The sequence below is a fragment of the Artemia franciscana genome, chromosome 10 (genome assembly GCF_032884065.1).
Source record: "Artemia franciscana chromosome 10, ASM3288406v1, whole genome shotgun sequence".
Classification (NCBI taxonomy): domain Eukaryota; kingdom Metazoa; phylum Arthropoda; class Branchiopoda; order Anostraca; family Artemiidae; genus Artemia; species Artemia franciscana.
Window position 1 is genome coordinate 20,791,125 of NC_088872.1, and position 27,747 is coordinate 20,818,871.

Here is a 27,747-nt window from a genome sequence, read left to right on the forward strand (position 1 = left end):
TGTCATAATGTCTAGATTTTTTAAGAAGGGCTTCATCGAACCAATATTTCTGTTGAATTTTGCCACGTACCCCCTCAACTTTTGTGCAGGTAAGCAGGTAAATATAATCTTTTATTGGACTCCAAAGATACTTCTGGAATTGGAGGAGAGCTGTCATAGATTAGCAGCCATATTGCACGCTTAGTCCTAAAATATTCTTCCAAGTACAGAATATTGGATATCTGTCTTTTTCTTGAAGGACTTCTCGTGGAAAGTTAAAGATTCAGTTGTTGAAATATCCCCCAAATTGTTTATATTCCACTATATAATATTTTATAACGTTTTATAACCGAAATATGTCTTTTTTTTTTAAGGACTTCTCGAGGAAAGTTAAAGATTCAGTTGTTAAGATATCCCCCAAATTGTTTATATGCCACTATATAATATTTTATAACCGTTAGTAACTCTGCATATAGGCTCTGTGTAATAACCGTTCATCTTGTAGGAACAATAAATATGTCATGCGTAACCTAGGCGAAATGCAACGACGTGAGTCAGCTGGGTATCGGTGGTTAGAACTGTACCATCTTTGTGATGGGGTGTCCACCCTGCAATAGGCTCTTTCCCACAATCCCTATCCCCAGAATGGAAACCCTACCTGTGCCACCCCTTAGTAGCGTTTGGATAGAACTTTGCAAGCTTGACTAGTCAAGATCGTGACTATTAACGCTACTAGGAAGTAACCTTGAGAGGCGGCATCCCTTGAGAAAATAGTAGCCTAGTAAACGATACAGCATTGCACAAAGATGGGCTTTTGTTCTTGAATAGTTCCTTCGGATTTTGTTTGTTTTGGAAGGATTTTATTGCCCATTAACAATGTTCCTGTATGTATCAATGGTTATGGGTTCCCTGTTCCTCATGGTATATTTATGCAGCTGTAAATACGCAATGATTGGAAACAACGGGCTATATAATTCTTTTGCAGGATGTCAATCTTTGTTATAGGATTGCATCGTCAATTGAGAACAAGAGCTAAGAGCTCATATGGCACTTGTGACGAGGCGAGAAGAGCTAAGAGCCAAGAGATCATATGGTATGAGCTCTAACAAAATTCTATGAATCAATAGATTGATTTAAAAAGGAAAATAAGAGGCTTAATGCCGGTCAGGATTTAAAATAAGAGCTCTGAGTCACGATGTCCTTCTAACTATCAAAATTCATTAAGATCCGATCATCCACTCGTAAGTTATAAATACCTAATTTGTTCTAATTTTTCCTCTCCCTTTAGCCCCCCAGATGGTCGAATCTGGGGAAACGACTTTATCAAGTCAAATTGTGCAGCTCCCTGACACGCCTACCAATTTTCATCGTCCTAGCACGTCCAGAAGCACCAAACTCGCCAAATCACTGAACCCCTCCCCCCAACTCCTCCAAAGAGAGCGAATCCAGTACGATTCTGTCAATCACGTATCAAGGACATTTCTTTATTCTATCCACCAAGCTTCATCCTGATTCCTCCACTCCAAGTGTTTTCAAAGATTTCCCCCTCCAACCCCCCCCCCCCCCCAATGTCAAAAGATCTGGTCAGGATTTGAAATAAGAGCTCTGAGACATGGATTCCTTCTAAAAATCAAATTTCATTAAGATCCGATCATCTATTCATAAGATAAAAATACCCCAATTTTCACGTTTTCCAAGAATTCCAGTTTCCCCCTCCAACTCCCCCCAATGTCATAGGATCTGGCTGGAATTTAAAATTAGAACTTTAAAGCACAAGATCCTTCTAAATATCAAATTTCATTAAGATCTGGTCACCCTTTCGTAAGTTACAAATACCTCGGTTTTCAAAATTACCCCCCCCCCCTCCCCAATTCCGCCAAAGAGAGCAGATCTGGTCCAGTTATGTCAGTCAGGTATCTTAGACAGGTTTCTATTCTTCGCATCCAGTTTCATCCTGATCTCACCGCTTTAAGTATTTTCTAAGATTTCCAGTCCCCCCAACTGCCCCCGCCCCAATTACGCTTGATCCAGTTGAGATTTAAAATAAGAGATCTGAGTTACGAGGATCTTCTAAATATGAAGTTTCATGAAGATCCGATCACTCCTTCGTAAGTTAAAAATACGTAATTTTTTCTTATTTTTCAGAATTAGCCCCCCCCCCCTAATAGAGCGGATCCGTTCCAATTATTTAAATCACGTATGTAAGACTTCTGCTTATTTTTCCCAACAAGTTTCATCCCGATCCCTCCAATCTAAGCGTTTTCCATGATTTTAGGTTCCCCCACCCCAAACTTCCCGCAATGTCACCAGATCCGGTCAGGATTTAAAATAAGAGCTTTGAGACACAATATCCTTCTAAATATCAAATTTCATTGAGATCCGATCACCCGTTCGTAAGTTAAAAATACCTCATTTTTTTCAAATTTTTCGGAATTAACCCCTCCCCCAACTACTCCAAAGAGAGCGGATCCGTTCCGGTTATGTCAATCATGTATCTAGGACTTGTGCTTATCTTTCCCACCAAGTTTCATCCCGATCCCTCTACTCTAAGTGTTTTCCAAGTTTTAGGTTCCCCCTCCCAACTCCCCCCAATGTCACCAGATCCGGTCGGGATTTAAAATAATAGCTCTGAGACACGATATCCTTCTAAATATCAAATTTAATTGAGATCTGATCACCCGTTCGTAAGTTAAAAATACCTCATTTTTTCTAATTTTTCAGAAATACCCCCTCCCAACTACCCCAAAGAGAGCGGATCCGTTCCGTTTATGTCAATCATGTATCTAGGACTTGTGTTTATTTTTCCCACCAAGTTTCATCCCGATCCCTCCACTCTAAGTATTTTCCAAGTTTTAGGTTTCCTCCTCCCAAATCCCCCCAATGTCACCAGATCCAGTCGGGATTTAAAATAAGAGCTCTAAGACACGATATCCTTCTAAACATCAAATTTCATTGAGATCGGATCACCCGTTCGTAAGTTAAAAATACCTCATTTTTTCAAATTTTTCAGATTTTTTGCAAATTAACCGGCCCCCAACTCCCCCCCCCCCAGATGGTCAAATCAAGAAAACGACTATTTCCAACTAATCTGGTACGGTCCCTGATACGCTTGCCAAATTTCATCGTCCTAGCTTACCTGGAAGTGCCTAAAGTAGCAAAACCGGGACCGACAGACAGACCGACAGACCGACAGAATTGGCGATTGCTATGTGTCACTTGGTTAATACCAAGTGCCATAAAACCCGGTAGCAACCAAGATGGGTCACGGTTTGAACAGAATCACTATTAAACTGAACATCCAGAGGATTTCTTGTTGTCCATTTGGAAGTTGGAGTAAGCGGTTTTTACAGACTTGAGATAAAGCGATTGGTCCCTGACCTATGCCGGTGGGACCTACTGCTTTTCTTGATGCTATAAGAATCATAATTATTTCAATAAATTGAAAGTTGTTGGTAGTTCCGGAGCCTCATCTTCCGGGATTTGGAAACATGCAACTAGGTGCTAGAATATTGCTACACATTTGTAGCAATTATAATAGACTGCTACAGTTTTGGAATTACAATTATTCATATATAACCAACACGATATTTGATGATAAATTGGCCGATCAAACAGTTCATGGTGACGAACCAAACAGTTCATGTTGACGAATCAAACAGTTCGTAATAACGAACAGTAAGTAAGGAGCGACCCGTCTCAATAGTAATGGAAACTCTAAAAAACAGAATTTGAGACTAATAGATACATCAAAAGAATCGGATTTTAATGCTGATTTCATCACGTTTAGTCATACCCATCCAAAGTTACGAGCCTAAGAAAATTTTTCTTATTTTCGAAAAAGAAGGAAACATCCCCTAAAAATTATAGAATCTTACACGCCATCAGATTCAGCACATCAGAGAGCCTACTATAGAGGTTTCAATCTCCGATCTGCAAAAATGTGGAATTTTGTATTTTTTGCCAGTATAAAGATCACGGATGTGTGTTTATTTGTGTTTTTTTTGTCTTTTTGTCTTCCCAGGGGTGATCGTATCAACCCAGTGGTCCTAGAATATAGCGAGAGGGCTCATTATAATGAAAATTAAAAGTTCTAGTGTTCTTTTTCAGTGACCAAGTACAGCGGAGGCCAACTAGGTCCCCTCCTACGCTCATTTTTACCAAAGTCACCCGATTAAAATTTGGAGATAGCCATTTTGTTCAGCATAGTCAAAAAATATAATAACTATGTCTTTGAGGATGACTTAATCCCCCGCTGTCCCCTGGGGAAGGGTTGCAGGTTGTCAACTTTGCCCATTGTTCACATATAGTACTGGTTATTGGGAAGTATACAGACATTTCAGGGGGGATTTTTTCCGGTAGGGGCCGGTGGGAATAGATTACGTGGGAGGATCTTTTCAGGGAGGAATTTTTCATAGGGAAAGGAAATTTTCCATGAAGGGGGTGCCGGATTCCCTAGGATTTTTTTTAAAAACCAACTGAAATTAAATATAAGAAAACAAGTTTTTTCAACTGAAAGTAAGGAGCAACATTAAAACTTAAAACGAACAGGAATTATTATGTATATGAGTGTGTTTTTCCCCTCGTCAATCCCTCGGTCTTTACGCCAAAGATTTTTTTTAGTACTTTCAGAAGAGCTATTTATTCTAACTAAACCCTTTGTGATTCAGGGGTCATTCTTAAAAAATTGGAACAAAACTTGAACTATAGCGTAAAGAGCGAGGTATTGATGAGGAGGTGAACCCCTTCGTATACGTAATAAAAATATACGAATATAAAAGTTCGTTACGTAAGTTAATTCGTAAGTTACGCATATTTAGTACCAATGAAAACATTCTTAAATAAAATTTAAAGTTCTAATGCCCTTTTTAAGCGACCGAAAGAATTGGAGAATGACTGGGTCTCCTTCACCGCCCCTTTTTCTTAATATTGTCCGATCAAAATTTTGAGGTACCCATTTTGATACATGGGATACCCATCAGGAGCTACCATCAGATACATTGGACCGACTGTCTGGAATCCATTCCCATAGCAAGTTAAGGAATCAGAAAGTCTGCCTCAGCTGTAAAGTCGCCTCAAGGCCCATCTTCTGAACAATTAGTAATTTTATTTATTTATTTTTTGATGATAAGTAAAATAATTTAAAGAAATGGATCGTATTAGATGTCAGCTATGATTACAGGCCATCATGGCCTTTTTTTTCGATGATGAATATAAAGTTTACAGCATTTTTTCGGATAAAGTTTCCTACCTAAAAAATATAGACATATTTATTTACGACTTATTTTTTTTATTTGGATAGCCCCTGCCTCCTAATAAATATTCAGAGGATTGTATTTTTTCAGGAATGATCATCTTTCTCAAAGCCGTCTTATATGAATATTAACTTGAATGTAACAAGAGCTAAGAGCTCATATGGCACTTGTGATGAGGCAAGAAGAGCTAAGAGCCAAGAGATCATATGGTATGAGCTCTAACAAAATTCTATGAATCAATAGATTGATTTAAAAGGAAAATAAGAGGTTTAATGCCGGTCAGGATTTAAAATAAGAGCTCTGAGTCATGATGTCCTTCTAAATATCAAATTCATTAAGATCCGATCACCCGCTCGTAAGTTATAAATACCTAATTTTTTCTAATTTTTCCTCTCCATTTAGCCCCCCAGATGGTCGAATCTGGGAAAACGACTTTAACAAGTCAATTTGTGCAGGTCCCTGACACGCCTACCAATTTTCATCGTCCTAGCACGCCCAGAAGCACCTGACTCGCCAAATCACTGAACCCCTGCCCCCAACTCCCCCAAAGAGATCGAATCCAGTACGGTTCCGTCAATCACGCCTTAAGGACATTTGCTTATTATATCCACCAAGTTTCATCCCGATTCCTCCACTCCAAGTATTTTCCAAGATTTCCCCCTCCAACTCCCCTCAATGTAAAAGATCTGGTCGGGATTTGAAATAAGAGCTCTGATACATGAATTCCTTCTAAATATCAAATTTCATTAAGATCCGATCACCTATTGGTAAGATAAAAATACCACAATTTTCATGTTTTCCAAGAATTCCGGTTTCCCACTCCAACTCCCCCCAATGTCAAAGGATCTGGTCGGAATTTAAAATTAGAGTTTTAAAGCACAAGATCCTTCTAAATATCAAATTTCAATAAGATCTGGTCACCCTTTCGTAAGTTACAAATACCTCAATTTTCAAAACTAGCCCCCCCCCCAACTCCACCAAAGAGAGCAGCTCCGGTCCGGTTATGTCAGTCACGTATCTTAGACAGGTTTTTATTCTTCCCATCCAGTTTCATCCTAATCTCACCGCTTTAAGTATTTTCTAAGATTTCCTGTCCCCCAACTGCCCCCCCCCCAATTACGCTCGATCCGGTTGAGATTTAAAATAAGAGATCTGAGTTACGAGATCCTTCTAAATATGAAATTTCATGAAGATCTGATCACTCCTTCGTAAGTTAAAACTACGTCATTTTTTCTAATTTTTCAGAATTATACGCCCCCCCCCCAGTAGAGCGGATCCGTTCCAATTATGTAAATCACGTATCGAAGACTTCTGCTTATTTTTCCCACCAAGTTTCATCCCGATCCCTTCAATCTAAGCGTTTTCCATAATTTTAGGCTGCCCCACCCCAAGCTCCCCCCAATGTCACCAGATCCAGTCGGGATTTAAAATAAGATCTCTGAGACACGATATCTTTCTAAATATCAAGTTTCATTGAGATCCGATCACCCGTTCGTATGTTAAAAATACCTCACTTTTTCTAATTTTTCAGAAACCCCCCCCCCAAACCACCCCAAAGAGAGCGGATCCGTTCCGGTTATATCAATCATTTATCTAGGACTTGTGTTTATTTTCCCCACCAAGTTTCATCCCGATCCCTCCACTCTAAGTGTTTTCCAAGTTTTAGGTTTCCCCCTCCCAACTCTCCCCCCCCCCCCAATGTCAACAGATCCGGTAGGGATTGAAAGTAAGAGCTCTGAGAAAGGATATCCTTCTAAATATCAAATTTCATTGAGATCCGATCACCTGTTCGTAAGTTAAAAATAGGCCTACCGCATTTTTTCTAATTTTTCAGAATTAACACCCCCCCCCCCCCTAACTACGCCAAAGAGAGCAGATCCGTTCCAATTATGTCAATCATGTATCTAGGGCTTGTGCTTATTTTTCCCACTAAGTTTCATCCCGATCCCTCCACTCTAAGTGTTTTCCAAGATTTTGGGTTTCCCCCTCCCAACTCCCCCCCCCCCAATGTTACCAGATCCGTTCGGGATTTAAAATAACGGCTCTGAGACACGATATCCTTCCAAACATCAAATTTCATTAAGGTCTGATCAACCGTTCGTAAGTTAAAAATACTTCAATTTTTCTATTTTTCCCCCCAGATAGTCAAATCGGGAAAACGACTATTTCTAATTTAATTTGGTCTGGTCCCTGATACGCCTGCCAAATTTCATCGTCCTAGCTTACCTGGAAGTGCCTAAAGTAGCAAAACAGGGACCGACAGACCGACAGAATTTGCGATTGCTATATGTCACTTGGGTTATACCAAGTGCCATAAAAACGTGTGTTAAAGAAGGCAGTAGTGGCCTCCGTCATATTTAGGAGAGTCTTAGATCAGACACCTCGTAGTAAAAAACTGTAAGCAAAGAGCAACCATATCAATAAAAACCCAAACTCTAAGAGATGAAGTTCTGATTATAATATATGCAACAATAAAATATATTATTCATACTGATTCTAAATGTGCAAAATGTTTATGTTTTAAAGATCATCCTCACTGATATTTCATTGTCGATCACTGAAAGCACACAAAAAATTGATATAACTTACATCTATGAGAACGCTCAAATTTAATATCTACAAAATATGAATTGTATTAATTTTCCTGTGATTTGAATGGATATCCAAATGATTATGGAATTCGTTAGAGATAGATGTGAATTAATGCTGTGAAAAACTTACCTTTGATTAAAAGAATAGTGTTTCAGAGGGAGGTAGCAGGCCTTGTACTTAGTGCAACGCCAGACATGGTATTAAAAACGAACAGAAACTAAATAATAAAGCAATACTTTCCAAATAAAAGTGAAGTACAAGATAAAAAATTACACAAGCAGAAATTTTTCAAAACATGAGAATGGTTGCTCCATCTTCACTCAAATCTCCGCTTTTTATGCTAAGGTCGGACTTTTGTCCCAATTCTTTCAGAATGACTGATCAAACGCAAGGCCCCTTAGATTAGAATGAGAAGCATTTTTAAAGCACAGAAATTTTTTTAGTGTAAAGAGTGAGTGGCTGATTAAGGATGGGGCATTCGCCCTCGTATAAGGAATAATTTCTGTTCATTTTAATTCCGCTCTTTACTTTCTCTTTGTAAGCTCTATTTATGCAATAAATTAACATAGTACTCATATTATGGGAATACAACTAACGCTACTGACTACGAACTGATAATAGAAAAGTCCTCTTTCTGATGTTAAAGTTAAGGTCCACCATCTACTATCATAAGAAAATTTAAAGTCGCAATTTAGGAAGAGCAATAGAACTTAGTACTAGTACTCTTTCCTGAATTAAAAACTACCCCAAAAAGAGCGGATCCGTTCCGGTTATGTCAGTCATGTATCTAGGACTAGGGCTTATTTTTCCACCAAGTTTCATCCCGATCCCTCCACTCTAAGTGTTTTCCAAGATTTTAGCTTTTCCCCCTCCCTACTCCCCCCCCCAATGTCACCAGATCCGGTCGAGATTCAAAATAAGAGCTCTGAGACACGATATCTTCCAAACATCAAATTTCATTAAGATCTGATCAACCGTTTGTAAGTTAAAAATACTTCATTTTTTCTATTTTTTCCGAATTAACCGGCCCTCCACCCCCCAGATTGTCAAATCGGGAAAAGCGACTATTTCTAATTTAATCTGGTCCGATCCCTAATACGCCTGCCAAATTCCATCATCCTAGCTTACCTGGAAATGCCTAAAGTAGCAAAACCGGGACCGACAGACAGACAGACCGACAGATGTTGCGATTGCTATATGTCACTTGGTTAATACCAAGTACCATAAAAACGAAGTTCAGTATCCGATAATGTAATAACACTTTTTGAGAAAAACCTCTCAAGTGAGAAAAATTTGCCATTTAAAGCTGGTTTAGGAATATAAACTACAATTTCGATTAATCTTAATGGTAAGAGTTTATTGAAAAAATAAATGTTATGGAAACTAAAAAAATACAATGAACACCATGAAAAATAGTGTCTGATCAAAATAAAACTGCACCATTGAAACTGTCATTGTAGGAAATAACAGACAGGAAAGTTGTAGTCCCCCAGATTGAACAACGAGAAAAATGACTTGTATGTGATTTTTCTTTTTCTGTTACTGCTCTGGCTTCTATGTATTCTCATCTCTCCTCCTTATAGCTATGAATTATAATGAGCTACCAGAACTAGCTAAATAGCAATTGAGGTGCCACTTCTGGTTTTTACTATTGTACAATTATTTTAATTTTTCCTAGTTGGTCAAACGTGAACTTTGTATATGTTATTCAAATCCAACTCATACTCATAGTTGAAGAGCAGTCACAGGAGACAATAAGAAATTGCGCATCTGGCTCACTGACAGAATATGCTTAATTTTGCCAGAAAATTTCGCAATAAAGTATGAGGTTATACTCATATGACTAGATATATACATCTCTAGTCTTCTGTTCTGCAACTCAGTTTGTCTTTCAGTCAGCGATCAACAACAGCAAAGCAATATATGCCTTGAACTGTAAATCTATATCCTGTTATCCAGTCATTAAGAACAATTTAAAAGACAAATAAACCTTGATATTTTTCTTCTTCAAGTCCTTAGTACGTTCAGTTTCATAATTCGCTTCACAGACAAGTTGTTTACACGCATAAATTTGAGATTTATCTGTAGAATCAGGATAGGAGTTATTATCATATGCATACGGGATCCCAGATGAAAAGAACTACCAATGTTGATGGGATTTTTATTTTTTTTTTTTTTTCATCTCAAGATTTTCAAAAGTCACTTGACATGCAGCGTTAGTTTCCTTATTTTTAGATAAATAATTTTACAAATAAATACAAATTTCTTTTTTGAACCTACTGGATTTTTAAACATAAGCCGAATATCTACCAAGTGGAACTTTGATACAACCATGCAAAGTTACAGAATAAAATCTTACCGACAAATGTATGGTAAAGTTTAAACTCTTAGAAGAAATACGCTGTAAACTATTAACTTTTGTTCGAATGAGCGCTTTTCTGATCTTCTAGGACCCTTGATTTGATACGATCATCCCCGGGGGAAGCAAAATCATAAACAACACACATCCAAGATTTTTAAATAACGATGAAGACCATACTGCCTTTTCTTCATAAAAACAACAAACTTGGGACTGTTCTAATTTTTAAATTTCAGTTTTAAGGATCTCATTTTATTGTAAGTTTTTTTTTAGTTATATGCGTATTTTACTGTTTACGGCTCTTTGATATAGAGCCAAAATATTTTAAAAGTCTAAACAAATTTCACTGTTTTAGGTAAGTTCCCTGTTGTTTTATTTGCTTTTTTTTTGTCCATGATCATCCTTTGCTAAAAAATACATAATTCCAAATATTTGCATATACGAATTTTGAGCTTTTGCAATCAGGTTTTCTGATTGTTTTGTAAGAGATAGAGAGAGAGAGAGAGAGAGAGAGAGAGAGAGAGAGAGAGAGAGAGAGAGAGAAAGAGAGGGGGGAGAGGGAGAGAGAGGGAGAGAAAGAGAGAGAGAGAGAGAGAGAGAGAAAGAGAGTGAGAGAAAGAGAGAGATCGCTTCTGACTATATTCATTATATTTTCATGAAAAACGCCCCTAAGAAAATCTCATCAATTTTTGCGTTTGGGGTAATTTTTCGTGGCGGGGAGTTGCTGGGAGGGAATTTTTGCAGGGTTATTTTTCGGGGGAATTTTCCGACGGAGATGTAAACGCCAGACCACCCCTTTATCTTCTCTTATTAAACTCTAAGGATTAATTTGTTCTGAACTAAAAGTAGTATTTGACCACTGCTTTGAAATCTTAACGCCGATATTTCTTAATGTTTAGCATAATTTTTAACAAAATGTTGAATGGTGGTCTACTTAATGCTCATTAGTAGGAGAGATTCTGATTGCCACAGGAACATTCTAAGAACCTAAGAACAAAGTAATGCTCGCTGAGTAAGGAGTTTACTATTGTGAGAATCCATAATTCATTTATGAAGCATCTAAAAAAGGGTAAAATACTCATTAGCAGTAAAATGAGCTTTCTGCTTAGTCACTCATGTACTTCAAGTATATAGCTGCTTTGACGCATCCTACCGATGCTGATTTGGGATGTTTTTTTTTTTCAAAAATCTTTTATTGAGGCCTGAACCTTTAGAAGAAAATACGGCGTCGCTCTACAAACGGATTGGTTCCTACTTTTGGAAACACTCCATAGAAGAAATTATTTCTTTTCCACAGCAATAGTTGACGATAATCAAATTCGTATTGCTATTAAATAAAAAAGCAAGGTTTCTCAACTGAAATTAGGGAACAACGTTAGAACTTAAAACAAACAGAAATTATTCCGTATATATTGAGAACTCCCCGTTCCTCAGCCCTCACTCTTTACGCAAAAGTCTTAAAGTTCTTTAAAAATGCTTTTGATTCAAATTCAACGGGCCTAGTGTTTGAGCAGTCTTCCAGAAAGAACTGTGATAAAAAATGGAACTTAAGCTTAAAGAGCAAGGTTTTAGGAAAGGATAGCCTACAGAATAATTAATAATAATAATTAATAACAGTAAATATTAATAAATAAATAGACAGAACAATTTTGGTTCGTTTTAAGTTTTAATTTTGCTCCGTACTTTCAGTTGTAAAAGCTTTTTTTTACATTTAATTTCTGATTATTTTTCAAATACTGCAGGGAGATTTTCTTCCTCCTCCTCCTCCTCAACAGGAAATTCGCTCTCTTACCACAGAAAATTCATCCATTTAAAACTCCCCCCGCGTAAAATAACCCCCCTCCAAAAAATAACAACAACAAAAAAACACGCATCTCTGATCTTTCTTCTAGTTAAAAGTAAAAAAATCCACATTTTAACAGATAAACACTTGAAACATCTGCAATACGGTTTTCTGATATGCTGAATATGATAATATACTTTTCATTAAGATTCTTTGGCTTTTGCGAGGGTTTTCCCCCTTTTCTGAAAATCTAGCAAATTCTCTCAGGCTCGTAGGTTTTGATGGGTAACATTAAACTTGATGAATTTAAAATATTAAGAATTACGATAAAAACCATTTCATTTGATGTATCAATTGTTCTCAAAATTACGTCTTTTAGAGTTTCGGTCACAATTGGACCGAGTGGCTTTTATATATTAATTTTATATATTAAGAATTTACGATAAAAACCAATTCATTTGATGTATCAATTGTTCTCAAAATTACGTCTTTTAGAGTTTCGGTCACAATTAGACCGAGTTGCTCCTTATACAGTTCCTTACCACAAACCGTTGGCAGAAACTGTCTTTGCATACCTATTCATAACTAAGGAGATTTTAAAGAGCTTTTGAACTATATTGTTACCAACCACGAACTTTTTGACAATACAGTTCGTTACCATGAATTGTTTGACGAAAAGAAACCTTCTTTCCAAACACTTGATTCCAAATAAAAGTAAACCCACGCCAGCTCTGGAATTCTGCTGACTGAAATCTTCGCTGGTAGCCTACCAAATTGTTTAAAGAAATATTAGGCTAGCTTAATGATGATGGACAAATTGGATGTATCTTCTGCTTGACAACTTAGTCCCCTACGTATTCTAGTTTTGACAACTTTTCTCTCAAGAAATAATCTTGATAAGAACATCCACTGGCTACAAGATTGTTTACTTATTCCCGAAATGTGCCAAACATCTTTTACGGACAGAAAATTCTTTTTTCTTTCTTTTTTTTTAGCATAAACGGGGGGTGCTCTTTAAATACTCTCCGCCACAGGGGACAAAAAGAGAAAATGTATTTACTCGTAAAATCGGTTCAACAAAAATTAGATGAAACAAAAAACAATGCTTTTTTCAAATGAAGGCAAAGGGTGACCTTAAAACTTATAAGAAGTACACTAAAATAAACAAGCATAGATAGGCCCTGACATATTTAAGGTTTTATATATTTAATGTTGTTTGATCTTGATATTCTAAACAGGGAATCCTAGAAACGAGGGTAAAAGCTGCAAATAGCAATTAGTTGCATATGAAGTGATTATCCGGAACATGGGTTCAAAATAAAAGGTTAGACACAATAACTTTTAATGAAACATCGGTAATGGTTATTAGCCTATATAGGAAGTAAGGTATTCTTGACGACACTAGAAATTTCAGACGAAACACAGTTTTATACTAATCTTCAGGGGGCATTTGTACCTTAAGATGGTCTGGGGCCAGTACCCCAAAACATCTACGTCACTGAATTTCATGGGGTAGGATCACAAAACCCCGTACAGGGTGCTAATGCATTTATTATAAAAATATTTTTTGTCATGAGTTAAAAATATTTTTTTGTCATGGAATCTATGGCTATAAAGAAGCTACCGTACTAAGTTTAATTTGTCAAGTGAAGAAACCAAGGTAGTAAAGTTTCTTTAGGAGCGAAATATAAATTTTATACACCCGAAATCTCCCGAGGAACAGGTATATAAAAACATGCATATATGATTAGCTTGTCTTGGACTAAGTTTACATGTAATAAATCCACAGATATTTCAAGTTTTTCTAGAAAGACCGTTATCTCGCAATTGACAAATAAGCTGTAGCACAAGTTTTTTTTTATATATACAGGTTTGATTCGACCCATAAAGGCGTGTTGCCAGGCGATACGCAGTTTACTTAGGAGAAAGCACATAAAACAATTAATCACTTTTTTGGATAAGTAAATAAGAAGAAACGCATTTCAATGACTAATCTCACTGTTTATTCTTAGCAGCCTGTCTTGCTATAACTGTATGATGGTTGTTTTTACATTAAACAAACAAATGAATCAGCCGTCGTAACTTGTTTAAACAAAACATCACTCTGAACAGCATAATACATCACTTTCAATCAGCAGAAAAAAATAGATAAAAGAGGGGAAATATATGACAAATGTCAATGTCCACCCGAAGAGCTCCGGTAATATAAGGCAACACCATACTGCTCCAGTGATGCATTTGAAACTATATCAGTTAGTGTCACTTGGGCCTCAAATACAAACTCCTATTTCTAAGGGAAGGAAAGATTTGTTGCGCAAATCAAAGCAGTATCTAGAGGGATCGCAGGGGTATTTTGAATCGGGGTATGCTGTCAAAATCGGAGTTGGGTACAAGGCAACCCTGTCCGTAATTCTAAGCCCGAAGGCTGAAGAGACCTGGAGAGCACATGAATAATGTTGAAACTTTATTCATTGATTTAATGTGGTAAAAAGCTGAGGAACAAATCTGGTTGTATTGATTCGTAACATCCCATTTTGTAGTTATTGAAATTTTGCTATTTTGGTTTATTTAAATATACCACGAAAAACTTCTTTTAATAAAACGGTGGACTAAATATTAACCCTTAAGAATGTCTACAGGATGAATGAAAATTGATAAGAATAATGATTGGGCTCTAAGCGTTTAACCACCCACCCCGCGGAAAATACCACCTGGAACCCCTCCCCCAAAAGAAAATACCACCTGGAACGGCCCCCTCCCGTCCGTGGAACACAGGGTTTTCTAAATTTTAGAATTTTATTTGTGTTGTGTTTTATTTTTATTTTTTTCCTTGACAAGATCTAAGGAAAGTGAAAAAGAGAAATTTACACACCATAAGTATCTTAAAAACTTAGAAAAAATTCGCAAATCTATTTTATGTTGAATCTGAATTTTCGGGATTTTTGGCAGTAGTGGGTGCCAAATAAAAAAAAGACGAACAAAAACTATAGGTGAAAAATCATTAAAATTAAGCTAAAAACCATAAAGTCTTAAGAAGGTTTAGCTTTCCTTTGAAGGTATTCGAGAACCTTTTCCTTTGGGAACCAACACAATATTATTGTTTAAATTTTTACGGACAAAAGCATCGTCAAATTTTACGAGTTAATCTTCCCTATCTTCCAAGGGTAGAACTACCACAAATCGCCATTAATAAATAAATGAAACCCAAAACGAACAGAAATTGCAATAGATAACCTAATCAAACTCAAAACGCGCAAAAATTAAAAGGATTGGGCTCGAAACCCCCAGGTCTTTTAAAGACCAGAACATAATTTGCACTTTATTAAAAAAAAATAATCGTGGATTGTCAGTTTAATATACAGATTCTTCTGTTTAGTTCTTAAAGTCTTAATGCTTCATTATTTATTAGAAGTCAAAAAAGTGAAAACATATAAAATGTATCTTGTTTCTAGTTATGTGAAAATTGTGTTCTGGTCTTGAGGTGTGGGGATTGGGGATTCTTTTTGCTGGTTTTGAGTTTTAGTCGGTTATTTATTGTTATTTCTGTTCTTTTTGGGTTTAGTTTATTTTTTATCGTGATTTGTGTCAAATATGCTTCTGAAACTTGGTATATGAGTAACACACAAGAAAGACGAATTCTAACTTTCGAGAATACATGTCTCCGGAAAATACTAAATATTCATTGATCACAAAAAATCTCTAATGAGAAGGTGAGATGGATGACCGGACAACCGACAGTGACAGATGTCATTGGGACACACGTGGGTGGAATTATCTGGAGTGTGTATTTCGTATGAACAAATCCCGGATCCCAAAAGTGACGTTCCAGAGGCAACCAGAAGGAAGAAGGGGAAGAGGCAGGCCGCACAATACGTTGAGACGCAACTATGAGACCGACCTGCGAAAATAAATGCTTCCCTTAAGCCGGCGTGGCAAGATGTTCTTGCTGCGGCGCACACGAGGGATGACTGGCGGCTTCTAGTGGATGCCCTGGGTGCCTCTTGAGGCACAAAATGATGTAAGGTCTAAGATAAGGTAAGAATTGTGGTAGTTTTACGCTTAGAAAATTATTTGAATTTATTTCTACTCATTTTTGGCTTGATGTAGCTCTTCACTTTGCTTTCACAAACTTGTTTTTGTTGAAAAGTCCCCAGACAATTTCATTCTAGCTGAAAATTCCACCAAGAAAATTTCTTGTGGACGGTCTCGGGCGAGAAATTTTTCTTAGAGTACTTTTATTTGAAACAGACTTTAATTTCTGATTCTTTTAAAAATAATGCCGGTAATCCCTTCTTCCGTGGAAGTTTTCCAGCAAAAAACATTCTCCCTCACCCATCCCCTAGTTGAAAGTTGCTCCTGCAAAAAGTTTTCTCTGGAAAATACATCCCATGAAAAATATCCCTCCCACTTACAGGAAGACACTATGCAATCCCGACCCAGTGAAAGCATCCCCTGAATGATTTCCCTTCATACTTCCACATCTAAAATTGAGTCAGTAAGATGAATAAAAATAGTTTTGTATAGGAATTTTAGCAAATTGCCCGCAGTGTAAAATTTTACCTGGAAAGTTTGGCCCCTAGAAATTTCCCTCCCACGAAGAATTCTTCCTGTGGAAAATCTCCATAGCTGAAAATTCACTGCCTCTCCTCGAAAAGTGTCTGTCTACTTCCCAATAACAAACGCTATGCATAAACAATGGACAAACATCCTGACTTACAGACCTTTCTCCAAGGACTGTAAGGGGTCATGTTATCCCCATTAATGGCAATCCATCTGCCTATTCACCAATAACTATATTGCAACATTTTTGTTAAACATTTATTATAAGAAAACTCTTACTTTTCGGAAAATTTGAATATTCTAATTTTGTCCTAAATTCCAGTTACAATCCAACATCTTATTTCTTAACTAGAGAAAGTGAAATTCACTTTAAAAGTACGGCTAATATTAATCAATGCTATAGCTACGATATACGAAATCGAACTGTAACTATTAAAAAAAAAAACGCTACAGATCGAGTAAAGGTGATTATGAAAAACGGTGGCTGGCGTTTACTCCCTCCTCCCCACTCCGCGGAAAATGCCCCCGATGTTTATCCCACGGAAAATTATCCCCCCTCGCTTCGATAAAAATATTCCCCCTGATGACAATTCCCCCAGGCGTTTCCCCCGGAATATACCCCCTCCGCGGAAAATACCCCTCTGGAAAATACCCCCCATGGAAAACACACCCCCCCCATTGAAAATAAGGCTTTTTAAATTTGAGACTTTTATTTAAGTTTTGTTTTTCTATTTTTCGTAGGGGGAAGGAAATTTGGCACTTTTGTATTATACGCTACTCAGTCAAGTTTACTCTGTGTAAAACTCGAGAGCAAACCAGCTTCTTCGATATTTTCTTTCAGCTTAGCGTGAGACAAGACAAAGACAAGTAACAGAATAGATGGGAAATATATAGTTGGGGCTATATATCTGGACATAAGAGGGGAGGGGCTAAAGAATTTGGACATTTTGAAGTCAGAAAACAATTCTTACATAATAATATACAGAATAATCATACCTAATACATTTTGCATGCAGACCAGCTATACTATACCCTAATGTGCAAACATATAGCCCAAATTTGTCTCTAAATTAACGAAGAAACCGGTTTGTTCTCAGCTTTTACATATCATAAATTTGAGTGGGTGGCGTATAATACACAAGTAACGGAATTTTTCATGGAAAGAAAGCTGGATTTCCCAGTATAATATAAAAACGATCAGAAATTACATTAAAACACAAGTTTTTAAATAGAAAGTAAGAATCAATATCAAATCTTGAAATGAACAAAAATTATTACGTAAATGAAAGGAGTTGTCCCTTCTACAAGATGTTGCTCATTACGCTAAAGTTTTGACTTTTTGTCCTAATTCTTCAAGAACGATTCCTGAAGCATAATGGCTGTTTAATTAGAATAATATGATTTGTTTTAAATTGTATAAAAAAGAGCTTTAGCGTAAAGAGTGAGGTCTTGAGGAGGACGCAACACGTTTTATATACGTAATAATTTATGTTCGCTTTAAGGTTTGATGTTGCTCCTTACTTTCAGGTGAAAAACCCTGTTTTTTATATTTAATTTCTGATCATTTCTAAATAATACTGGGGAATCTGGCTCTATCTCCATGAAATATTCTGGTACTTGTGTATTATACGCCACCCACTCAAGTCTACGATATGTAAAGTTCGCGAACAAACCTGTTTCTTCGTTAGTTTCTTCTTTACTTTAGTAATAAATTTCGGCTATATATTTGCACATTAGGGGGGGGGGAGGGTCAAATATAGTGGGTCTGAACGGAAAATGTTTCAGGTACGATCATTCTGCATATTATGAAGAAAAAATTGTTTTCTGACTTCAAACTGTCCAAATACTCCCCCCCCCCGCTTCATGTGCAAATCCAAATTATATATTTCCCATATACTCTGTCACTTGTCTTTGTTTTGTCTGACGCTAAGCTGAAAGAAACTAATGAAGAAACCGGTTTGTTTTCCAGTTTTACACGGTGTAAACTTGAGTGAGTGGCGTATAATACATAAGAATCAAAATTCCTTCCCATACGGAAAACAAAAAAAAATCTCATATAAAATTTTCAAATTTGGAGAGCCTTATTTTCTAAGGGGGTGGGGGTATTTTCAGGGGGGGGGGGGTAAATGCCTGGGGTATTTTCCGCAGGGGGTATTTTCCACGGGGGGAATTATACGGAAGGAAGGGTATTTCCGTGGGTAAAAGCGAGGAATCGAAAAAACACAGAATAATTTTCATCGTTTTAAATTTTAATGTCACTTTTTGATATCGTTTGAAAAATCACATTTCTTAATTTAAGTTTGTTTTAATTGTGTCGCAGATTTGAACTGTTGGGATTAATTCGCCCCCGATCATTATGATTCTATGCAAGTACAGAGGTTGAAAGATATTATTATAATTCTGGAGTGCATATGATAAATGCCGTGGCGTTTTACAAACGAAAAGAAAATAAGCATGAATAAAAATTTCTCCGTCATCAGAAACACATATTTAAAAGAGTGTTCTGTGATGTGTTATGGAATAGCTTATCTTTTGTACAAAAAAATAATATGAAAGATAAACTTATTAGTCGTTAATCAGATTCCGTTTAAGTTTGCTTCATTATAAGACTTTATTTCTGCTAGTCTTAAATTTTGATTAATAAAAAAAAATCAACAAAAGAAGTTTTCAACAAAATTCAACAAAATTCAACAAAGAAAAGTAAAGAGCTATAATAAACCCAAAAAGAGTTGACATAAAGTCAAACAATTTTCCATACGTAAAACCACCACAAATCACGGTCAATAAATAAATGAAACCCAGACAGCAAGTAACCAAGTTGACCTTAAGATAATCAGATACTAGATGATTTGGGCTTACGATCTCCATGTCTTGTAAAGACCAAAAAATAATTTGCACTTTGAGCGACTCAGCCAAATAGTAACCGAAACTCTTAAAAAACGGAATTTTGGTAGCAATATATACATTGAAAGAACTGGCTTTTTAAGCTGATTGCAAGTATATAAAATTCATTAAGTTTAATGTTACCCATCAATGGGTACGAGCCTGTTAAGATCAGAATCATCCTATAAGATCAGAAAGGAGCTCTTTTGAACGGAAAACAAAAGTTTTAGCGATCTGTTTTAGTGACCAAAAAGATTGAAGGGCACCTAATCCCCTCCCAAGTCCATTTTATCCCTAATGACATTCGATATAAATTTCTAGATAGCCATCTAATACAGTTTAGTTGAAAGTTCTACTCTATTTTTTGACCAAATGGCTATCTTAAAACTCAAAACAAAAAACAACAAAGGAAAATTACAAATCAAACCGAATAAAAATTATTCTGCGTATGAAGGTTTGCCCCCTCCTCGATATCTTGCTCTTTACGCTAAGACTGTTAGTACTTTAAAAAAAGCTTCCTATCAGAGGCAACGCTATAGCATTACCCATAGTAAAGGCCATAAGGCTCCAATGATTTTTTTTTTCCACAGGCACTTCATATGGAGGAGGTCGTCGCACAAATTTTGGAAGGGGCTACTTCTATTGGAATTCGGAAGCTCTAGTGCCTTTTTTAAGAGTTAAAAGTGATCGGAGGGCAACTACGCCCCCCTAACGCCCTTTTCCCCCAAATAAATTCTATAAAAATTTTGGGATAGCCATTTTTTTAAAAAATAACTCAAAGATTATATAACAAGAAATCCGGTATCAACACAATCCCCCACAGGGCCTGGGGGCAGGCGCAGTAAGCTATTCCGTGGGGGCGTATGCAGTTCTTATGGAAGGGGTGCTCGTATAAACTTCAGAGAAGGCTCATTTGATTGGAAACTGATCCAGTTCAGTTTTTAAGAGTCAAAAGAGATCGGAGGGCATCGAGCCCCCCTCCACGCCCTTTTATCCTCAAAACCATCTGATAAGAACTTTGAAACAACCGTTTTTTCAAAATAGTTCAAATATTATATAAAAAAAATCCCAGGGTCGACACAACCCCCCAGAGCCCAGGGGCAGGTGTTGTTAGTTATGCCCTGGGAGCATATATCGTTTCATGGTAGGGATGCTCGTAAAAACTTCAGAGAGGGCTCATTTGATTGGAAATTGAAAGTTCAGTTTTTGAGAGTCAAACGAGATTGAAGGGCAACTAGCACCCCTCCACCATGCGCCCCTTTTACTCCGAATGTATCCTATAAATATTGGAGATAGCTATTTTGCTATAAATAGTTCAAAGGTCAGATTACAAAAACTCAGGTGTTGACAGAGACTGGGGGCAGGCGTTGTAAGTTATACCCCGGGGGCATGTAGGGTTCTTATGGAAGGGATGCTCGTATGAACTTCAGAGAGGGCTCATTTGATTGGAAATTGAAAGTTCTAGTTCACTTTTTAAGAATCAAAAGAAATCGCGGGGCAACCAGCCCCCCTCCACTCCTTTTATTCCTCAAACACATCCGATGAGAACTTTGAGATAGCCATTTCTTTAAATTACTTCAAATATCATATAAAAAACCTCGGAGTCGATGAAACCACCCAGGGACCGGGGACAGGTGTTGTTAGTTATGCCCTTGGGGCATATATCGTTGTTATGGAAGGGTTGCTCGTGTAAACTTCAGAGAGGGTTCATTTGATTTGAAACTGAAAGTTCTAGGTCAGTTTTTGAGAGTCAAAAGAGAATGGAGGGTAACCAGCCCCGCCACACACCTTTTTCTCCAAATGCATCTGACCAAAATTTTGAGATAGTTGTTATTTAAAACAGAAGGCATTTAGGACGGGAGGATTTTATGTTTATTTTCAGCTTTCTTTTTATTACTTATGATTATTTTTCAAGGTTGTTATGTTTTATCATGAGATTTACGCACATGTTGCCAGAGATCCAATCCTTTTCCGGGTACTCCGAGGGAACGCTCTGCGGGAACCCGCCACTTCAACCAGTCTATAAGGGGGGTGTTTTAAAGAAATAAGAAAATCATTTTTTTAATGTCTTATTATAATGAATTTATAGAGCATTTTACGAGAGATTTTCGAACCCCCTTCCCTTTCACTCAATTTCAGAAGTCTTTTAAGACAGGAGCAATTTATGTTTATTTTCAATTTTTTTTTCCTTCCATATTGTTTTTTTTTTCAAGAGTGTTATGTTTTATCATGGGATATAAGGGGTATTTGGAGGGGTCTAAAAATTTATGATGCCCCATGGGCATACTAAGTATATAAACGGGATTTTCTATGGAGAGCCACTTTCATTCTGTACTTTAGTATTTAAGGGGGATATTTAGTATTTAGTATTTTTAAGGGGAGTGTCTATACCCCTTCTTCGGTCTTTCTGGGGATTTAGGGAGGATATACAGTTCAATTTCATTAACACATCGTGCACTCCTTTAACACTCCTAAGCTTAGTCTCAACTTTACTTACATTCCTACACTGAGCTAAATATATCGAAAACTTTGTAATGTTAATATCCGATAATTCATTCTTTTATAGCTCTTTAACCTTATTTTTTACATTTTCGTACAAATGTATTTTCACTCCCAACATTATTTTTCAATTTTATGCGTGCCCTTCTAGGGCTTGGGAGGCCAACGTACAGTTCGATTTCTTTAACACATACCTTATAGTTACATTTTATCATAAATCAAGATGATCAAAAAGTATTTATTTTCCGATGCGAAAGCATTTCAAGATATACTTCGAAGCCAAACAGTACTTTGAGACGATGCATTTTCATTTCCATTTATTGGATTTTTAAAAGATTATTTTTCCATATTTATAAGCCTTTTTCTTAATTTTTATATTTTCTCGGGTTTATTTGGTCAAGCCCATGAAAAAATTCAACTTCAAAGGACAAATCGGCAAAGCACTAGAGTCCTCGTTGCTAGGCGTCTCAATTGGAATTGCTTGCTAAAAGTTCCCCCGTTGGATTGGTTGCTAGGGCCCCCTCATGGCATAGGATGCTAGGCCCCCTCTTCTAGTTGAATTGATTACTAGGGGCCTCGGTGAAATCAGATGGTAGGAACCCGATGGAGTTAAGCGTTAGGGCCCCTCCTGTTGGAATGGAATCCTAGACCCTCGGTTGCATAGGTTTCCAGGGCCCCTGGTGAAATTGGATGCTAGGACTCCGTTGGAATTGGTTGCTAGGGATACCTATTGGAATTGGATGCTAGAAGCCCTTCCAATTGAATTGGTTGCTTGGGGGCATGGTGGAATTGGATGCTAGGGGCCCAGTGGAATCACGCTAGGGCCTCCCCTCGCCACTGGAATTGGTTCCTAGGGTCCCTCGTTTAAATTGCTGGATATGGCCCCCTTATTGAATTGGTTGCTAGTCCCCTTAGAATTGGTTGCTAGGTCCCTAAGTCAAATGGGTTGCTAATGTCCCCCCGGTGGAAAAGATTGCTAGGTTAGGTTAGGGGCAACCCCCGATAAAAAAAAGTTGCTAGGGGCCCGGTGGAATTGCTCGCTGGGGTTTGGGGTCCCCACTAGCAGGCCCTGAAGGTTTTTTCTGGTCCTCTTAGGTTCTTAAGTAATTAAAACATGCATCGTTTAGAAAACACTCTCTATTACGTTAAATCTTAGGAACGTTTACTATGCCGTTACAGGTGTGCTGTAGTATTGCGTAAGACCCAGGTGTGCATAATAACGTCGTGAGGGGCTAGTAGTTTCATTTGTACGCCCCGTATGGGTGTCATGGAATCCAAAAAGGCATCACTACTACTAGGAAACTAGTATACAATATGAGGCGGCTCTCACCGCATCAATTTTTTTTCTCTATGAGCTAAATTATAAATTGTTTCCTCAATTCTTCAAGAATCGATACCTTTGCACAAAACTGATTGGATAAAAATTTAAACTTCTAAAATTTATGTTATAAAATTTCTTTACAACACTGGGTGAGTTGGTAGCCGCCTCATAAACAAGACAATTTCTGTTCGTTTTCAAAGTCAATATTTATTTTCATTTAAAAAAAATGATTTTTCAATCTGAAGTTAAGCAAAGATCTGTTTTTAAGACCATTTAACATTGTTTTAAACTTAATATAAATTATTTAGCAGCTGTATTTATGAAGAAATTTTGTGTAGTTTTTTCAGTGACTTACTTTGTGAAGAATTGCTAAGAATGACTTGGCTCACGTTTTGACAATGGGCACAAATTTTCTAAAAAAATCTATTGCCATCAACCGTCAGGTTTATATTCAAACTTTATCAGAAGGCTTCTTTGATTGTTTTCTGCGTACTAAAACGCTAAAATTAGAATAGGCTTCATGAGTTGGGAATTACATAGAATGTTTAACTTCCGGGGATATTACATAGCTTATCAGAGTGTAAATAATGTTTTTAGTAATTAGCTAAAAACATAAGGCTCCTGACAAAATTGCTTACACTTTGTCCAAATAACTTTCAGAAAATGCTTGTTAGTTATATGCCTATTTACCACAGTCCGGTGGAGACTTATGGCCAATTTGAGAATATATCACTTGACGACCTATGCAGCTTGCAACAAAATTATACTCTCTTAGAGGTATGTTTTTTTTTTCTTTCATTTTAGTGACTGGTGCACTTTCCTTTCTAATGCAATCAAATAATAAATAAAGAGATTGGTAATCCTTTAAATTCTTGGTAGCTTACGGATAGGCTACTTTTGATCGTGTTGACGACAGAAATGAATGATTTAGTCTAGTCTTTAGATTCTTAAACATTACTTGATTCGTATACCGACTTACTAAATCGTTTAGCAAAAATTAAGGCAATTTCTTTCATAGGCAGCGCAACAGCGTGCCTAATCAAAGAGCGAAGTGGGCACAATATACGATTTTTTTTCTGACCATGGCACTTCGTATAGAAGGAGTTATCGTAGAAATGTCGAAACGAGCTCATTCGATTGGAAATGAAAGTTATAGTGCCTTTTTTAAGAGTCAAAAGTGACGGAAGGTAATTGTTTCCACCCCCATCATTTCCCAAAACACATCAAGTCAAAATTTTGAGACAGCTATTTTGTACAGCATAGTCGTAAAGTCTAGTAATTATGTCTTTAGGAATGTTAACCCCTCGAGCCCTCAGGACAAGGGCTGTAAGGAATGTTGTGCTAGTTACTCGTTATTAAAATTTTAAGTTTTTATGAAAGCGCTGGTCATATGAGCTTCAGAAGGAGATCGCTCGATTGGAAATCAGGAGTTCTAGGGCCTTTCTTAAGAGTCAAAGGTGATATGATGGCAAATAGTCCCCCACGTACTCTTTATCACAAAGTCATCCGACCGAAATTTGGAGATAAACATTTTGTTCAAAATAGTTCCAATATTATATAAGAAGGCCTTTGGGGCTCTAAAACCCCCAGAGCCTGGGGGCCAGGGTTGTAAGTCATTCCCCGGGGTCATATAAGATTATTATGGAGGGAGTGGCTATATAGCCTTTGGAGGAGGCTCATTGGGTTGGGAACTGAAAGTTTTAGCTCCCTTTTAAGAGTCAAAAGTGATTGGAGGGCAACAAGGCCCTCCCCCACAACCTTTTTTTCAAATTCATTCGATAAAAATGTTGAGGTAAGTATTCTGTTCACAATACTCTAAAGATCAGATAATAATGCCTTCAGGATTGACAAAACCCCTAAAACCCTTGGAACAAGAGTTTTAAGTTGTACACTGGGGGCATAAGAAGTTTTTCTGGAATGGGTGTTATAAACTTCCGAGGGGACTTATTTCATTGGAAATCGGAAATTTTAGTGTCTTTTTAACAGTAAACAGTGATTTGAGTGCAACTAGCCCCTCACGCCCTCTTTTCTCCAAATACATCCGATCAAAATTTTGAGATAACTATTTTCTTCAAATAGTCCAAAGATCATATAATAATGCCACCAGGGTTGAAACTATCCCCTAGATCTGGGGGGTAAGGATTGTAAGTTATGCCCCGGGTGAATACAAGGTTTTTATTGAAGTTGAAAGTTCTAGTGCTCTTTTTAAGAGTCAAAGCGACGGGAAGGTAATCAGCCCCCCCCCCTCCTGCGTGCCCGTCATTTCCCAAAACACATTCAGTCTAAATTTTTAGACGGCTATTTTATTTAGTATAGTTGAAAGGTCAAGCAGCTATATTCTTGGGGATGTCAACCCCTTCACAACCCTTAGGGTAAGGGCTGTAAGTTAGCCCATCCCCCATTGTTTACACATAGCATATGTTATTGAGAAAGGTGGGCATGTTTGACCCTTACTTTACAAAAAGACTAAGGACATTCAGGTGAGCCTTTCAGAGAATGTTGAAGCGAGTGTTGAACTAAATCGAAACACGTTATGTTGGAAGGGCATATGATGTTGTATTTTATTTTGTTTTGTGTTTGACCTCTTTTGTGTTTAATATAATTCTTTTGTAGATTTGTTTGATTATCCCTCCTCAATATCATGCTATGGCATTTGGAGGGTATTTGGTTTGTTATTTTTTTTAATAATTTATATTAAATAAAAAATATCATCAGTGTTCCTTTGAGACTTACTACGTTCTTAATCATATATGTTTATTTAGAGTGAAGATGATTATGGGCTTATCATCCTTTTACCTGCTGGAGAAAGAGTCGTACCTACATGGTTCAAATGTTTGCTTGGTTCACTGTATATACTTTGCATTTTATGGGCGGTACCTGGTAATCTACAAACAATCTATCGAGCTATTTCAAATTCGTGAGTAATTCTTACGTTTACTTTATTTTATTATGTCATCATTACATGTTTCACTTCTGAACTAGGTCCCCAAAACACTAGATTTGCAATAGGGCCGATCTAAAACATAATATAATGTGTAGATGATTTGCGATTCGTGAATCTGGAGTTAAGCGTATTTTGTATTGTCAAGACCTATTTTCAACGATTAAACAGATTTTAAAGGATACTAAATCTCAAAATCCTGAGTTTCATCGTCTGTTAAAAAACAAACATGTTTCCTTTTTGCGTTTTCAGTTTTTCCAGTATAGTTACTTTTTTCTTCTTCTCCCTCCGTGGTACCGTAATAGGAAGAGAATGTGAAACTTCCGATGAATGGTGTATTTAGTAAAGGTCTTTAGCAAACATGTTGTTTTGTAAATTGTTTGATTGTTTAGTAAAGGCGTTTAGTAAGCTTTCTGATGTCAGTAAAAATAAAATTCCATCGTTCCACTATCTTGAAGGTATGTATTTTCATAGTTTGCGTTTTTCTTGTGTTTGTCAAACCCATTGCGATTTTCTGTGATTTCGAAAGAAAGAAATTTTGAGGAAAATTTCTTTCAAGGAAAATTTCACCCGTTCGGCAATAACGATCGTATTTTTATATTTATAAGTATTTGGGAAATTCCTCTTGAAAATTCCCTCCACGCAGAGTTCTCCCCCCAATAAATTCCCTCTGCAGAAAACTCATGCCGCAAAGGACACTCCCTCCGAAAAACTCCCCGCGAACAAATTTTTCCTAAGAATCCCCGGGGAAATTTTCACCTGGAAAATTTTCCCTCGTGTACAATATTGATGACAAATTTTGAAAATTTCGAAAGTGTTTCAAGAAAGTGATATTTAATTTCTAGAATAACATGAATAAGGTCAACGAAAGCAACTATCAATTGTTTCTCTTAGAGCATTTCAATTTTCAATTAGCACAAAAAGTCATCAAAGGGTCTGGGGGGGCAAAACAAATTTATACGCAAAACCATCGCAAGAGTGTACTGAAATACTTCTGAAAGTTTCTTGACTATCGGCTGAAGAGTATACACACACAAATATTCGATTGTATGTATAAAGAATAATGATTGTATTTTTAAGCGTGAAACTTTGCGATAAATTAGAATTATTGATTTACCCATACGTTTTTGGATAATAAATATCCAGAAAATGTGAACAATATCACAGAAGTAAGTGCCAAGCAGTTTTGTTCAGGGGTATTTAATTTCAGTAAGCGCAAAAGCAGTATAATTCTATTACAAATTACAAAGAAATGTTTTGCAGAAAAAAATGGACGTCTACCAATATTTTGGTTGCAACTCTTGCAGTCACTGATCTTCTCACATTGTGCAGTACTGTTCCCACAGAGATGACATATTTCTTAACAAGATATCAAGCATGGGTAAGAAATTTCTTGATTTTTGCTACGCGAGCTGAGATTGATGTTTACATTCTTGTAAATTCCCAATATACGAGAATTACAAGACTGACAAAATTATTACGGTTTTAAAATATATAAGGAATTGAGAGTTTTTTTTTCAGAGTTCTCAAAAGTAAATTTAACTTTCTAGAATTTTTCACCCATACACTTCTAGGGAA

The 27,747-nt window shown here is 36.9% G+C and overlaps 1 protein-coding gene across 2 annotated transcripts in view; it reads left to right on the top strand.

Annotated features, from left to right (window-relative positions):
* Positions 1 to 5,284: 5,284 nt before the first annotated feature.
* The window catches only part of LOC136031902 (nociceptin receptor-like), a 37,440-nt gene continuing 14,977 nt past the window's right edge, over positions 5,285 to 27,747 (top strand). Inside the window, exons 1-3 of one of the 2 annotated variants that reach the window (XM_065711892.1) lie at positions 5,285 to 5,440; positions 25,991 to 26,145; positions 27,433 to 27,550. In XM_065711892.1, coding sequence (XP_065567964.1) covers positions 5,438 to 5,440; positions 25,991 to 26,145; positions 27,433 to 27,550 — 276 coding nt within the window. In that variant the 5' untranslated portion in view covers positions 5,285 to 5,437. Of the gene's footprint in view, positions 5,441 to 23,848; positions 24,006 to 25,990; positions 26,146 to 27,432; positions 27,551 to 27,747 lie in introns of those variants that run through there. The other variant, XM_065711891.1, reaches the window with a different exon arrangement.